Here is a 16,347-nt window from a genome sequence, read left to right on the forward strand (position 1 = left end):
CAGAGAGTTCCAATCGAGATCTCTTGTGTTACTATTATTATGATGGTGACTATTATTGCCTCCACCACGGCCATGACTATGATGAGAATGCGAAGGGACAGGGGCATAGACAGATTCGCCACCTCCTAGATGCTGCTGGGGGTGATGTGCCTCGTCTTCTCCCCCACCACCACCTCCTCCTCCTCCTCCCCGTGGGTAGGACGGCGGAGGTGGAGCGGATGAAGATGGCAGGCCTTCAACAAGGGAAGGCTCCTGGACGACTTGATGCTGGGGCTGCTGCTGACTCATCATCTTCGTTAGAAAAAAGAAGAAAGTGCATTTGAGTGGAAAAGCAAGAAAAAGTCTCCTGTCTGCGAACAAGAAAACCCAAGAGACCACAAAAAAAGTTTCATAACGAACATATACAAAAGCCGACTCGATCCCAGTAGCTACATGTAGACATATCGGTATATAAATTAGTGCTATGTACATACCTAGACTTGTATAGACGCAGGTACAGGTATATAGTATACGTATAGAGATACATATACATACAACATACATCATCTACGACGCCCTTTCTTCTCTGTGAGTCATTGGGACGGACAGAGTCCTTGAGTTGAGGCGAGCCGATGACAGGATCGACAAGCAAGAAGATGCGGAAGTATACATACATTCGCATGAGAACGACTTTTCTCCCTGTCGATACATGGGCAACAGCAGGGTACACGCGTCTATAGGCACGTCGTTACGACTTCTCGTCGCCCATTTACAGACAGGAGATGATCTATGTCTAGATGCGTATCTACATAACTATGCCAGATACCTGTATATAGGTATCACATAGCTCTAATCTCTATACCTTCGAACCTCCACTCAGAAAGAGATAGAGACACCTGGTACACCATGTGCTGCTACCGTTAAACGTAGACACGCTACTGAGAGAGAGAGAGGAATCTATCTCTATGGACTGTAGATACAATACATCGATATGATAAAGAAATGCCGTCTGAAAATGTCAGGTACGACGAAGGTATGATACACTCTGCGACTATTCACGAAGAGGCTAGAGAGAGAGACGCGATAAGTAAAAAGAAAGACAGAGACAGAAGAAAATCTGATTCGACCTCTCCATGGCTTACCTTCTCCGTCGATGTGATGGACGGCTAGCAGAGAAAAAGAACCTGAGAAGAGAGAAAGGGAGAAAAGAAGAGATAAGATGAGTGAATAGAAAGACGACCCCCTCCTTTCACCAAGACGGCTGGAGAAGTTAGGAGAAAAGGCGATCATTCCCTACAGACGAAGAAAGAAAAATCAATCTACACTAAAGGCAAAGAGAAGTCGTTCAACGAGAAATTTAAGCTAACGACTCTATCGGCAAACGAACGATCTGATGAATATCGTCCCCGGCGGAGTCCACAGAATCTTCTCTCTTCTGTATGTACCTTCTCTATCTTCCTCATCACCTCTACTCCATATCTACACCTATCTGCCCCTTCAGAAAGTTAGGTACATGAAAATGGATATTTGTGAAGTCGAGAACAGGAAAGACCAGGCATGGAATGATGGACTTCGTGTCTTAACGAAAACAAGAGGAAAAAAGGCATCTCACAATCCCATCTCTCCCACCCTTCTTCTCCTTTTCTCTCTCACGGCTCTCCTGTCCAAAGAGAAAGACACAAAAAGAGTAGGCGAGGGGGATGGAAGGCGAAGAGAAGAAAAAGGACTAAGAACACCAAAGAAGATTCCTCTGCCTAGAGAAAAGGCTCTAGCATGTCGACCCGCGTGTGAAAGGAGATGTATGTCTAAGCTTTCTTTTCGGAAACCCCCAAAAGAAGTGCCGGTTGTTCATGTGTCGGCCTCGAGAAAAGTAGAAATGACGAAGAAGAATGGCGATGGGAGGAGTGGGTGCGTAAGGAAAGAAGAGGAGAGAAGCTTACTTTGAATTCTTCTTGACGAAGAAAGTTCGCTTTTTGGCGCGAAGAAAGAAGGGAAGGAAGAAAGAGACGGAAAGAGAGGGACAGGCAAAGAAAGAGAAGTCGATTTAGCGATGGGACACAACAGATTGAGAGAAAAACAATAGAGACGGCGGAAGAGAAGAAAGACAGCTCAATGAGAAGAAAAAGGGTCAGAAGAAAAGAAGAACGGAGAAAAGAAAAGAAGGACAAGCCCAAGAAGAAGAGAGATCGGGGGGATTATTATGAAGAAGTATCCGGTAGTAAGAGTGTTTTGCAGTCGTCCTTGTTGATGCTGTCGTACTTGGACTACCGCCACCCCCCCCCACGCGAGGAGTGTAAGATCCCCTCTCTTCCCTTCCAAATCACTCGCGCGGCGAGCATGAAACACAAGAAAGAGAATGATAAAGAAAGCCCTCGGATTGTCACAAAGTCTCTGTTCTTTTGTTCCAAGACAATCGATAAAAAAAAACGCCACCAGAGTGAGAGAGAAGGAACACCAGGACGGCGCGGTGACGAAAGTTACGAGACAAAAAAGTTGGGGGGTTGCTGAGCTCTTTTTCGTTCCTTCTCTCTTCGTTAAGGGGGGTTTTACTAGGATGTCGTAGAAGAGAAGACAAAAGGAGGAGGAGGAAGAAGAAGACGCGAGAATCAAAAAGAAGAGAAAGAAAGAGCGATTTAAAAGGGACACAACACTCACTAACTCACTCACCCGGGAGAAAATGAGAAGTGTGAAAAATGACCTGCTAGGGTTGTTTTAATGGTGGTAGGAAAGAAGGAAGAAAGAATAAAACGAAAAAGGCGAATGATAAGAAGACCTTTTTCACTCCTGGGGATTCTAGAAGTCGATCGAGAGAGAGAGAGATAGATAGATAGATTCAACCACCCAAAAAGAGCGGTAGACGACGAGTTGAGGGAGCGAGAAGGGAGGGGCGGGCGCTCGCGGCCGCTGAAGCGGGGCCGAGTGGTCAGTGAGGGAGTCAAAGAACAACTGAAGAAGAAAGAAGAGGGAGGGATGGAGGGAAAAATACAGAAAGAACGAAAGATGGTGGAGATGATCATGACGATGGTGATGATGATGCCAAGGCGGGGGTGAAAGAAGATCCCCCCCCCTCAGCCTATTGAGTAGGGATGATAAGAAGAGATGGTCGTGTTGTGCTTCAGTTGGTTTCAGGCTCATAGACGATAACTCGGAAGGAAGACTCGCTTCTCTCATTCCCCGTACCCCACCCTTGTCAATCTGATGATATTGCTAAGCCCTGCCTTTCTCTGTCTCTACTACTCTCGCTCCCCGCTGCTCTCTTGCGCGCTCGTACCAAAAGACCAAGTGCATTTCTCTTTATCCGGGCGCGCTCAAGAGGATTCACTTAGTCTATGTCTCCTTTCTGTAGCTTCTTACTTTTTCATGCGCATAGTTAGAAATAGAGAAGACCCTTCGTGCTACGGCCGAAGTCACGAAGCGACAGCCGACGGTCTTTCTCATTCGTTATTTCTTCTCTTTCCGTCTCTCAACCTACCCCCCAGAGAGAGGAGGCCTTCTCTGTTCTTCCTCCACCCCCCACTGACTTACTCAGCATTCGCTTTTAAGACCTTCTCCACAGTCTCTACACAACCCACCGACCCACCCTGTCATTTATGCCTTCAACCTCATCATCTGCTCACGGGTTTAGATACCTTGTTGCGTCATCTACTTTACTCTTCTTTCATAAGAACTTCCGTCATAAGGCAAGTGAATAATGGCCGTATAAATCAATCGAGGCGGGCGCCTCGTATCCTTCCCGTGTAGAGAGAGCTCATCATCGTCTCGCCGGCCGAGCCACGCTCACCATCCGTTGTTTCGCACTACCCTCTCAGCTTGTCTTTTCTGAGGTGAACTTCACAGTTCAAGCAGAAAGAAAGTGAAAAGAAAAGCTCACTCATGTGTGTGAAAGTCTCGCTTTTGTGAGGAGCAGAGATGCTGACCTCGAGAGACATCGGAGAAACGGAGAAAATCCGGTCCAGGAGAGAAGGGTAATAGACTGGCTGAATTACGTGTCCCGAGAGTGATAAAAAAAGGCATTGTCTCTCTCCTCTTCTCGTTGTCAGCCTCATCAGAATCCTTTTGTTTCTTTGGACGGTTTCTCACGAACTGCGGCGATGAAGGATTGCTGCGTTGCCGTGAGGGTAGAAGGAAACACTCACAAGGCAGGCCGGGATGACTTGGCGTAGGTTCTGTGGAGCGGCGCTGTGTAGAGAGAGCACATCGTCCTGTCTTCACGCGAAGCCATCCCTACTCGTCCTCAGGGAGAGTCTCAGATTCGTGAATTCAAGATGTGTCAATATTCCTTATACAGTGCACCATTCACTGAACCCGTGCAGACAGTTTCTGGTACTGTCCGCCTTTGGGGTACAGGGGCTGTACACTCGTACGCGGCTACGGGTGTGCGTCCAGCGGAAAGGTCTTGACTCGTTCCCGGGTGTGAACATGAGGCTTTCACTAAGACAAGGCTGCGGCGTTCCTTTACCGAAGAGCTTGCCGACTCCGACATGAGACCGGTGTATGTCCACCGGAGAGGCTCCCTACTCCACGAGTTGGAGTATGTACACCGAAGGGACTCTTCGCTCTCCGGGTGTATGAAGAGCCAAGAGGCCTTTACCGCGCACGCGTGTCCGAGTGTATGTACACCGGAGAGACTAGCGACACATGCACGTCGCAGGGCATCTCGGAACCTGCACTAGTCCGGCTGAACGTACACCAGAGAGGCTTCCACGGACACACGGGCTCAAGTGTATGTATATCGGCGAGGTCCTTGGCTCCTCGGTGTGTTCGGGTGTACGTACACCCAAGAAGCTCTTCACCCGTACACAACTTTGAGTGAATGTACACCTGAGAGGCTTTTCCCCCCGTACACGACATCGGGTGTATGTACACCCAAGAGGTTTTTCATCACACACGACTCCGAGTGTATGTACATCCACGAGGCTTTTCACCCCTATAGGACTGGGTGTCTGCGTACACCGAAGAACCTCCTTGTTGCAGGAGTGCGGGTGTATGCGCACTGGAGAGGCGTGTTACTACGACACGTCTGATGAATCTGCAGCGAGGAGATGCTTTGTTACCACCCCCCGATACCGGTGCATGTACACCGAAGAAGGCCTTTTCTTACCGGAAGAAGAGGAAGTCGATTTCGGATAGCAAAACGCATCTCTATCTAATACCTCGCACAGGTTCTCTCTTCTATTGAGTAGCTGTACGTATTCTACTTTCTTATTCTCCATGCGCAAGCCAGGCGTTCCATCTTTTCAGTTCAACGCCTCACTTAAGCAAGCCAGGATGGGCACGACGCAAAGAATACTGCGAAGCACGTTTCCTCTCATTCTTCCTCCGTCCTTCGCCTGTTTACTGTCCGTGTCTTCTGGTAGGCAAACGTGACAATGGATGGAGATAGCCTCTTACGACTCGTCTCCACGAAAAATCGAAGCGGCCTTTTCTCTAGAAGACAGGAGATCTTGGGACATCCGAAGACTCACGCGGAAAACTGTATCATAATCCCTGCCTGCACCTGGACGCAGCTCTCTCCCCTGTATGTATAGTAGTGAATACCACGAAAGAAAGACGATAAGCATGGAAGAAAGAAGACGCGCTGCAATGCAAACGTCCTCCATCTCGAGAGGAAGGTATCGAGCTACGGTAATGACTAAAGAAAGAGAATCTCTTATCTTCGCAGCATAGCTAGCAACTAGCATACGCCGCTTGGTACCTTACAGCTAACTCTCCTTCTCTCTCTACCTTCTCATCAAATCTCTTCGACTCCCCCTACAGACGAATCTTCTTGACATGTTACGTTAGAATGTCTCTTCTACTACTTACTATACAGTGAAGTCCATCTCTATATCGCAAGCTCTTTCTCTTCATATCATTCGTGATTGTAATAAGAGCCAACTCCCTCTATCTAAACATCTCTACACCATTCTCTCGCCTACACTTTATGCCACGCGGAAAAGAACAGAAATTCGACAGTTAGGCTGCGCGTATACAAGTATCACTCCATGGAATCCTGGCAAACAAAGGGAAGTAGGGAGGAGAAGAGGAGGGCTATGACTGATTGGTCGTCTTCAGTTCTTATCTCCTTGTTAAGAAGAAGGTGAGAAGGAAGAGAAAGAATAATTCTTTTCATTAACAAGTTTTGAAACCTCAGTTGAAAGAAACATCAAGACTCCTACATTCTTCTCAATGAGACACGGTAGTGACCGCCACCATACATCACCTTCATCGTCGCCCTATCCTTCGAGTCCCTCTAATACACACCCCACACCCATCTCCACGAGACGCCTTTCTTATTCTACAGATGTCTGCTTCTTCCACCATCCTATTCACAGTCATCATCATTACCATCATCCATGAAGATTAAGATCACCATCGAGACTTTTTCTTTCTTGATTCTCTAAGCTCTCCTTCTTTCATTACGAATCATGGTCATCACCATCATTCAACCCATGCATACAGTCAGTCATCAGACAGTTGTCTCTCGTCTTGCGTCTCTTTCCACCTCCCTTGTTTGTGTGAATCTATCGTCCATCACTTACTCTCTCTCTCGCTCTATCTTCCCTCATCTCTTTTCTCCGTTCAAAGAAAACTCAAACGAAAGACAAAAAGTGAAAGGACGGAGAGAATCGGAGACTTTTCATTGAGAAAGAAGGATGATCTTCTTTCATTTGGAAAAAATACGCTGATAGTTCGACACACACATACATATACACATATATACCATATATATCTCGAAATATGAACCTATGGACTCTCACCATTACCATCATCATCTTCCCGCATCAAGAGATGACGCCAAGCGCGGCCTTTCTTTATCCATCACAATGACCCACCTGTCCCCCCCATGTACACAAGATTCCAAAGAAGAAAAGAACAGTCACTACCCCCGTCAAGATACACATCCACCGGGAGGAGACAGAGAAAAAACATGGCGGCAGTCAATGCACAAACCGCGCATTTCCTTGTTCTTCCTTGTTCTTTCTCTCATCATCCTTACACGTCTGAGAATCACGGCATTAAGATGGCGATGGTAATTCACAAGATCGGTCCGCATCTCTCATCATCTCTCGTTACAATTCAACAGAGAGAGAGAGAACAGACGCACACTCCCTCACCTACGACGACCTATCTACACACATCCACAGATATTCATCCATCCATACAGATTCATATCCCCTACACATATATATCCATTCATACATGCATTGCTTGATTTTTTTTTCCTTGTGAATTCCGTCTTTCTTTCTACAATTCACCTGTCAAGTCAGAGCAACATCCTCATGCGCATCATCTCCCTTTCTCTCCACAGACAGGAGGGCAGCTCGGAGAGCCGAAAGGAGAGAAAAAGAAGGTAAGATGGCTGATGAGAATGATGAGGAAAGTCACCACCAAAGAGGCAAGAAGGAGAGAAGAAAAGAAAGAAAGATGAAGGAAGGTGAGAAGAATCACATGAAAACAGAGAAGGCGGTTTGTCATGACGGCGAGGGCGGCAATAGATGACAAGACACCTACCACCGTAGGGAGGTGAGAAAAATGCAAGAGTGCGAGCATCCTAACTCATGATCTATCTTCTAATGATAACGGACATACTAAGGGAAATCATCTTCCACAGGTAACACCTATACACACAAATACAAATACACATCCGCCTACAGATAGTAGACAGATCTTTAACCCATCCATAGATATGTATACACCTGTCTCTATACATATAGCGATGAATTTCTTCCATTTGATCATCTCCCTGTCAACTCCCTCCTTGTTGCTTCACCAAGGGAAGCACATCATCTCCGTTGACTTTCCTTGAGAATCCTTCAATCTCTCTCTGGCTCTGTCTCTCTTTTTCTCTTCCTCCTTCTACTTCATTAGGTAATACCTACAGAGCGCTGCGATCTTCACATACTGCAAGACTGACGATTACAATCCCTACTTGATAGAAAAGAAAAGGGACAACCGGCGATTCTTCGATACCTGCGATGTACCGAGAAATAGATGTATGTGCCTGTCTGTCTCTCCCTCTCTCTCTCTCTATGGCTACCTCATTCTTCAGCCTTTGAAGTATCCATGTGCGGTGGTGTGTCCATCTGTCTCTCTCTATCTCTATCCCCTCTTCAGGCTTTAAGGTTTTTGTATCCCCATCCCGACTGAAGGAGAGAAAGAGAGAGAGAAAAGATCTCTTCGATCTCTTCAACACTGCGATGATGTTCCACCTCAAACACCTTGGTCATCCTGTGATATACAACTTGCGTAACTATACAAATATATACCCTTCCCTATGTCTTACATCCATGGAAACAGATTTACACAGGCAACCATAGAGACATACACTGAGGGGGACTATTGTGTATGCTATTGGAGAGGAAAAAAAGAACGATAGACACGCTGTTTTCTTTCTCGTCTTACTGAGAGACAATAGACTTGATGCGTGTCTTATGATTGCTATAGCCATCCGAGCGAATGTCTCTAGCACCACAACACATTCATTGTGTATGTACACCACTTGGGGTGTACATACACTTGAAACAACATGGGGTGGGGTACTTACCACCTCAAGATCTTGGAAGGAATAGAAAGTTTCACAAGACATAGATGTGTCACCAGGCTACGGATCACATATAGATCTGTATCCAGTATTCTATACACATGCATACATCTCCATTTTTCTCGATAAGATGAATTTCTCTTCTTCTGCTATACGGGAGATAGGAGGTCGGTCGAAGATGCGAAACCATCCACACCCCTCCTTTAGGATGAGGAGCCTCAATGAAAGTGGGGAAATAGGGAGCCCCCGTTCTAGCAGTATAATACATGCTGCTTTACTTAGACAGCATTACATACATGTCTATCAACAGATATGTATATATGCGTATTATGGAGGAAACCGCAGGCGCGTTGGCTTTGCAAAAGAACAACTGCTCTAAACATAGAAGGGATGCAGTCGTCCGTCCATAAAATCTCTTTCCTCTCTAAGAATCTATCCTTCGAAGAGACATATACGCGTGTGAGAAACGTCTACACGCAGGCGCACATGTCTTTCTATACCGTCTTCTCTCTCTTCTTAAAAGCAAGAGGCACCACAGAGATAGATAGATGCGTAGATAGATAGATATAGAGATGTATAGAAAGATAGACAGATACGGTATGCCATGACAGAGAGAGAAAAAGAGTGATCCACGAAAGAAGATTAAGAATGAAGAAGTACGGAGAGCCGTACACCCGATCTATTGTAGTGAGAAGAGACATGCTCCTTTCTATCGCTCATCAAGCTTCTCTCATATCCGTCATTCTTTCTCTCCTCTGCATCGTATTGCTTTGAAGGCTTACAGCAAATACAGATGAAGAGAAGTTCCCAAGAATAGATAGGCATGTCTCACAGATGAGCCGCGTAGATAGAGACACACATAGATCATATCTCTCTACACGTAGGTATGGTCACGAAACACATTTGCAATCCACCATGCTCGTCTATCCATCCATCTCGATCTAGATAGAGAACGATACAGCACTATGTCACTTCCACACATACATGCATATATACATACACACACACAGCAGCAGTTATGAGGATGAGATGTAGACTATGTTGTATCCCTAAGAGAAGATTCTCTCTACACATGAATCGATCGTTCGATTCAGCTCTGTACCGCCCCGTACACATTCTCCTGTCTCTTGTTCTGATAGAAGAAGAAACCTTCTCTCTCGGTCCACACAAGCTGTCCACTTGATACAATCCACGCTCGATAACTTCATCCTCATGAAGAATCACCTTCTTCTTCTTCTCCATCTTCCTCTTCCTCCTCGTCTATCTCTTCTTCATCGTCGAGATAGACATTCTTAAACAGCTCGACAAGAAGTTCATCAGATGGCTCGACAATCGAACCTAATCCCGATGCTGAAGATGAGGAGGCCGATGGCGTCCCAGTCACGCTCTCCCTCATCATCTTCTTCTTCGTCTTTGTATCATCATCTTTATACTGACTATGCCTATGAACTTCTGCATTTCTTTCTTCTCCTTGAAGACACCCCTCATCTTCTTCCTCTTCATCCTCTCTTGAAAACGTGAACTGCTGGGAAGTCCCAAGAAGATGACTCGAAGAAAAGAGAGGCCCTCCCTCCAACACACACAACCTTGAGAAATAGAGGAAGTCTAGACCAGTTAGCTGATCTTCATGCCCGCTCATTCCGTCACGTCGATGTCTTCGTGTATTCGTCGTGCCTCCATTCGCTGACAGAGACACATGCACACGGACAGAGGAGAAAAGAACGAATGAGAAAAGACATACAAAGAAGATGCGCATACAGTTGAGGGCACGCATACACCGATCTATCTATGTATAGAACGCCTTCATCTCTCCCTCCATGCACCCCACATAGAGACCGCCTGTATGAGAGAAAGCGAGATGCCCAGACCTCCACGCGTTTTCATCTCTTTATTGTTCCTCTCTCCCCCTGTATCCTCTCTTTGCTGCTTGAAAGACGATCGATAGTTACGACAAAGAAAGACCATATGGAGCACCATCACCACACATCTATAATAGAGACATCCATGAGGAACAACCTCCACCTAAGCCTCCATATACGCTCGTCTATATCCACACATGTATCCATGTATGATATTCTACACAGAAAGAACATCTCTATGAAGACCTCGAACAACATCGAGACAGGTCTATCGACGTGATAGAGGGCATCCGTATCTCTCAACAGAAAGAGAAGAATCTTCTGCATCTATACATGGATATCTGCAAGACGACTCACACGTCGCCCCTTATCCATACACAGATTCATACATACACATATCCATGTTCATACATACACACGTATATCGCAAACATACATATTTTCCAGTCGATCGTATTTCTTTGTGTGTATTTTACCTATACATTGAGGGTCAGAATGGAGAGCATCAGGATCGAACTGAAAAGCATAATCGACGATAAACCTCTGCTGGACGAGGGCTTCTCCATTCAGCACATTTCCCCCTTGCCTCAAGAGAAGTTCTCCGCCGGTCTTTTTGATCTCTTCAAGAAGAAGTCTAGGAGTTAAAGAGAACGATGAAGGAAGAGAACAAGAGCAAGAGGCACATTCTTCAATCCTCCGCCTCCTCTCTCTTTCTCTTGTCTCACGGTGGTAGATATCCTCTTCGTAATCTCCTCTTCTTTCTATCTTTCTTCGTTGCCAACAGCAGCAATGGATCATGTCTCTTCTCCTTTCGCTCGCCTTACCACCTGCTTCTCCATTCACCTTTCGAGAAGAAGAAGAAAAGCAACAAAAGGAGGAGGGACAAGACGAACCACCACAAGACGAAGGAGGAGACTGTGAAAGTTTAGGATGAGAAGAGCATGAGCAAGATGAAGCACAGGCCTGCGGCTCTTGATGCTTCTGACGGATGCGACAGCACGATGAAGAAGAAGGTTGAGTAGGGAAAGAAGAACAGGCGAGAGAGGGAGAAGAACAACCACATGAAGAAGAAGAAGACGAACAGCAGGAGGAAGATGAGGCTGAAGAGTGAGTTTGTTGGTGACGAGGACTACTTCCCGAATGTGTTGCTGTAGATACACTCCAATCCTTTCCTCCTCTTGCTTCTTCTTCTTCTTCAATCTCATTCCTCATCATTCTATCCGCCTTGATCTTATCTGCATGGCTAGCATCATCACCATCTTCTTCGGGACACCTCCCAACGCCCTCACTTTGTATCTTCTTATTCTCCAGTGAATCTTCTTGTTGATCTTCCTCTTCTACTTTGTTTGGATTGCTACAGCTCGCTGTCGTTGCCGTGGTAAGAGTCATCGTAACACCCGTCATCGTCGTTATACTAGATCCATCATCTCCTTCTCCTCCTTGTCTTCCTTCATCTTCTTCCTCTTCTTTTCCGGCAGATAGGTTCAATCTTGAGTAGCCTGAATGGTGACAGGGAGACCTTTCCTTGCTATTCTTATCTTTTCTCCCTACACCTGAACTTCTATCGTCCTCGTCTGCTTTTCCCGTCTTTGAACTCTTATTCTTCTTACTACTGTCTCGAGCTTCTCGACTAGGGGGAGAGACAGAAGTTCGACCATGATGAGGATGATGAGAATCTCTCGATTTCTTGCTACTCCCTGCTCCTTTCTTTCCCCCCCCACCGCTATCTCCCCGAGACGATCGATCTTTCTTACTGCGAGGCTCGTTAGATGTATTTTGATGACGATGGGGAACCCCAGTTGGGACTGCTGAAGAAGATTTCTTCTCTTTCGTAGAAGTATGATGTTTCTTCTTCTTCCCAGCAAGCCCTCCTGTCTCTTCTTCTTCTTCGCCTCCTCTCGCTCCTGCTGGCGCTGTTGAGCCCTTCATCGTTGTAGCCTTGGCTCGCTGTCTAGTGGAAAGAAGGATATCACTCTGTTCCGTGAGACAAGATGACCCTGAAACATTTCCCGCCTTTTCTGAGATAAGGGATGAGGTAGGATCACCTAGGGGGAGATCATCGATTTTACAGGCCACATCTTCTTCCTCTTCTTCGTCTTTCTCTTCCTCTTCACTCTTGTTTGCTTGCTCATGAGAAGTAGAAGGAGCAGCGCCCGTCCCGTCAAAAGATGCCTTTAGCTTCTCCAAACAATCCACCTGTGAGATGGGACGTGTCGAAGAACTTCCTACAGTAGTAGGATGATAATGAGACGCTTCGTCTTCATCCTCTTTGCTCTTCTGTATGTCCTTGTTCTCCTCTTCCTCCTCTCCTTTCTCACTGAAAGATAGAAGATCTTCTCTGTCTTCTGCTTCTGAACCCTTGTTTCTTTCTTGATCTCTTCTTACGCCCTCGCCAATCTCTTTATCTGAAACTCTTCCTTGGTCAGTTCTTCTTATACAAGAAATTCTTCCTCTCTCATCTACGTCATCATCTTCGCATCGACAACCTACTCTCTGTCTGCCTTCCCCGCTTTCTTTGTCTTCTCTATCTCTCTTCGTCGTCATATCTCTCTCATCTTCTCTCTTTACATGAGAAGATCTTGCCCGGCATTTAGCTTCACGATGATAAGAGCTACTTCCACACCCATCACGTCTTTCATGATTCTTCCTCTGATAGCCAAGATCTCCTCCTCCTCCTCGTTCACAGGCTGGTCTGTAGAAGGAAAGATGAGGGAGCATTCTGTCTCTTCGGCTTCTTCTCTCTGATACATCAACTAAAAGATGTAAGAGATCTTCCTGGAGTCGCCTTATATGCGAGAGACGTCGACGTAACTGGGGAAGTAAACCTGTTATACGTAGAGGTACCGATGCACCTGGGCCCCCTATGCCTCCACCCCCAGGGAACACCCAACTCCATAGAAGGACAGGACAATCCCGACATAAGTAAGAAGATGACGAAGAAGAAGAAGAAGAAAAGGAAAACATCTCTCCTCTTCCTCCTTGTCTTATGCCCTTTCCTCGGGGGCAGCACGAGTCAACCGTTATGTCATTCCGAGATGGCGACACACTCCACGAGGTCCCCCTCTGTCCTGTATGAGAAGAAGAAGAGATCCTTTGATGCTGATGTGGAGCGGCGCTTTCTTTCCCCCTAGCAGAAGAAGAAGAGAGAAGATAAGGATGAGGAAGACCAAGATATTTATGCGACGATAAACGAGCATCTAAGCAAACCGAGATAGGAAAATTCAAGCGTTTGCATGAGATGCCTGCTGCTAGAGTAGGAGGGATGTAGGCAGGAATATGATGAGACGGTTGGATGGGAGAGAATAAGGAAAGAAACGACTCTTGTAAATTAAAGAAGATCGAAGAATCTTCTTCGTCATCATCCCTTTTCTTCTTCTTCTTCTCTCTTGTTCCTGTCGGGTGTGAAGACTCTTGTCTCAGTCCACTCGGGAGAAAAGAAGAGGAAGAAGAGCAGCCCTGCTGGGCGTTTGCATGCAACTGGTCGATTTCATTCGAGTCGTTCTCGTTCTTGCCATCTTGACCTTCCTGTATTACCATCTTTCTTAGATGCTTCTTTTTCTTTGAGAGATCATCTCTCTCTTCTTCTGCATCATCGTCATCATAACGCCCTCCAGGATTCTCGTCATGGTCACTTGAAAGAAGTTCACCTGAAGAGGAGGAAGAAGACGACGAAGACATAGACATTCTTCTTCTTCTTCTCCCTTCATCTTCTTCATTTTTTGGTTGCCCGCCCCCCCCTTCAAAACTACTACTCCTATCGTCCTCATCGATATCAAAATACTTCTCATCTTCCCCTCTATCCTCTACATCCTCTTGCCTTCTTCTGCCTTCTTCTTCTTCTCCTTCTCTCTTTGTTCTTCTTTGATGTCCCCTAGGATCCCCCCTCCTTCTCTCCCTCGAGTCGGTAGGAAGACCCCCATGTGCCATCTCAGGTGTTAGGAGGGTTGATGCAGACGTCTCACCGTTCATTGCTTTGGAGCTCTTCTTCTTCTTCTTGCTATTCGCATGACTCGAGGAGGAAGAAGAAGACGAAGAGACAAGAGATGACGAAGCCGGAGGTCGTAAGCTTCCTTCCTCTCTACAAGAAGAAGAAGACATGTGGAAAGGGTTTCCCAGGAGAGCTTCATTGATTTGCTCTGGATCAGGAATATATACAAGATCGGGATCGTAGGTATGTTGATCTTCTTCATCGGGTTGATACATCCCTAGAGACACATTGAACCCATAGGAAAAAGCAGAATAGTCTTCCTCTTCTTCCTCCTCGTCTTCGTCGTCTTTCTCTCTATCGCGACCAAGTGAGAGATCTTTGTCTCTTCCATAGAACCCAGTAGAAGGAGGAGCAGAGAGACGCTTCGGATACTGATCTTCTTCTCCATCTTCGTCATGGTTTCTCTCCCCCATTCCTCTCGGAGTTTTCTTCTTATATGAAGAGCTTTCATTCTTCTGACGAAGAGGAGAAGAAGCAGATCGTCTCGGCAGTAATTTCAACGCCTCGATACACATAAATGTGGAAAGTTGATTGCAGAAGAGAGAAGAAAACAGGGGTGGGGACTGAGAGAATGGCGACTGATGAAAAGAAGTCGCCTCCTCACCTCCTCCTCCCTCGGCAAAAAGAGGAGACAGGCCCCTAGACTTCCCCCCCTGAGCGACTATACGTAACATCGAGATACCATGCAAAGGCTTCCATTCGGATATGCTTGTTGTCACCCATACATGAGAAGGGAAAGACGAGGTGCGCCAACGTGATGAAGATGAAGAGTAGGGGGAGTCAACTAGATCTAGATTCTTGTCATAACAAGAGAATGACTGATAAAGAGATTTGCGATCTCTTCCTTGATATCGCCTTCCCCCCTCGCCACAAAAAGAAGAATAAGGACAGTACCCTCCTCCTCTTCCCTCTCTATCTCCCCTCCATCCCGCGCCCTCTTTCCTTCTATAGAAGGCGCTGTCTTCTTCTTCATCTTCATCTCGCCTTCTCCTGCATGTTTGACGAGGAGCGGTTCCTCCATCAAAACAAGCACAAAGGCAAGGCGCTCTCCTTTCCCCTTGCTGTTCATCATAGTAGTTGCATAGACGTGGCGATGTGTCCTTCCTACTCCTCCAACTCCTCTCATGATGACTCTCCACATCATAAAAAGTCTCTCCATGAGAGTCACAACAGGAACAACCCCTCCGTCCATTCTTCCCATACAAACCTCTACCTCCTTCTCTCCATGCCTCCTTCTTATTCACATCAAGTCCGCTATCTTCCTCTCCTCTTTCCGTCATACCAACATGCGGGCTATCGCTTTGTCTCCTTTTCTCCTCTGAAAGAAAAGAGTCTCTTCTCATCACATCCTCCTCTTCATCTTCTCTTGCAGCACGGCCCTGCTCTCTCTCAAACCTACCTCCCTCAGCGCACATCATACAAGGTGTTGTCTCTTGAGAAGCATCTCTCTTTCTTACACCTTGTCTCAATCTCCACCAGCGAACAGCTATCGATGTATCGACAAGAGAAGAAGGAATTAACGTCTCCGTTATAATACGAAAGTAAGGCCTCCCTATACTCATACATAAATCACCCCCTCCGCCCGCTCCTCCTCCTCCTCCTCCTTTCGCCCTGCCATGGAGATGAGAGCCTTCTCTTTCTTCCTTCATTTTCAAGGCTATGCGAGCTTCATGTAACTTCCGTGTTGCACGAAGAAATGCTCCGAGAGAGAAAGATTTCATCGACGCAAAAGAACAAGAAGAGCTCTTCCCCCTCCTTCTCCTCCCGTTGCTCTTCTTCTTCCTCATCCGAAGCCATCTCTCCCTTTTCTTCCATTCTTCGTCAGGATCCATCAAGACGTTTTCATTGTAAGGAACGGCCTCTATCATCCTATCATCTCCACAAGCATTCCACGGCGACCAACTGCATGCAATCCCCCCACCTCCCCTGTACTTCCTGCAGCAAGGACACGTACCCCTGGTATTCCTCAAGACTCTCGCCAACATACCTTCTTCTTC

General features: G+C 46.4%; 3 protein-coding genes across 3 annotated transcripts; 1 reads left to right on the plus strand and 2 right to left on the minus strand.

Annotated features, from left to right (window-relative positions):
• On the minus strand, window positions 1-3,121 carry CSUI_007984 (uncharacterized protein). Its single transcript, XM_068068125.1, has 3 exons — window positions 1,920-3,121; window positions 1,122-1,163; window positions 1-350 (listed from the first exon to the last, which is right to left on the minus strand). Exon 1 carries the CDS (start codon window positions 2,994-2,996, stop codon window positions 2,643-2,645), a length of 354 nt encoding a protein of 117 aa, XP_067919899.1. The 5' UTR covers window positions 2,997-3,121; the 3' UTR covers window positions 1-350; window positions 1,122-1,163; window positions 1,920-2,642.
• A 670-nt stretch (window positions 3,122-3,791) lies between these two features.
• CSUI_007985 (uncharacterized protein) lies at window positions 3,792-4,431 on the plus strand (the record flags this gene model as incomplete). Its single annotated transcript, XM_068068126.1, has 1 exon — window positions 3,792-4,431. A coding segment is annotated over exon 1 (303 nt), but the record flags the coding sequence as incomplete, so codon positions are not given.
• Window positions 4,432-6,106: 1,675 nt separating this feature from the next.
• On the minus strand, window positions 6,107-16,347 carry CSUI_007986 (uncharacterized protein). The gene is made up of 2 exons (XM_068068127.1): window positions 10,839-16,347; window positions 6,107-10,186 (listed from the first exon to the last, which is right to left on the minus strand). Exons 1-2 carry the CDS (start codon window positions 16,333-16,335, stop codon window positions 9,714-9,716), a joined length of 5,970 nt encoding a protein of 1,989 aa, XP_067919901.1. The 5' UTR covers window positions 16,336-16,347; the 3' UTR covers window positions 6,107-9,713.

Source organism: Cystoisospora suis (assembly GCF_002600585.1).
Source record: "Cystoisospora suis strain Wien I chromosome Unknown contig_4349, whole genome shotgun sequence".
NCBI classification, from domain to species: Eukaryota; Apicomplexa; class Conoidasida; order Eucoccidiorida; family Sarcocystidae; genus Cystoisospora; species Cystoisospora suis.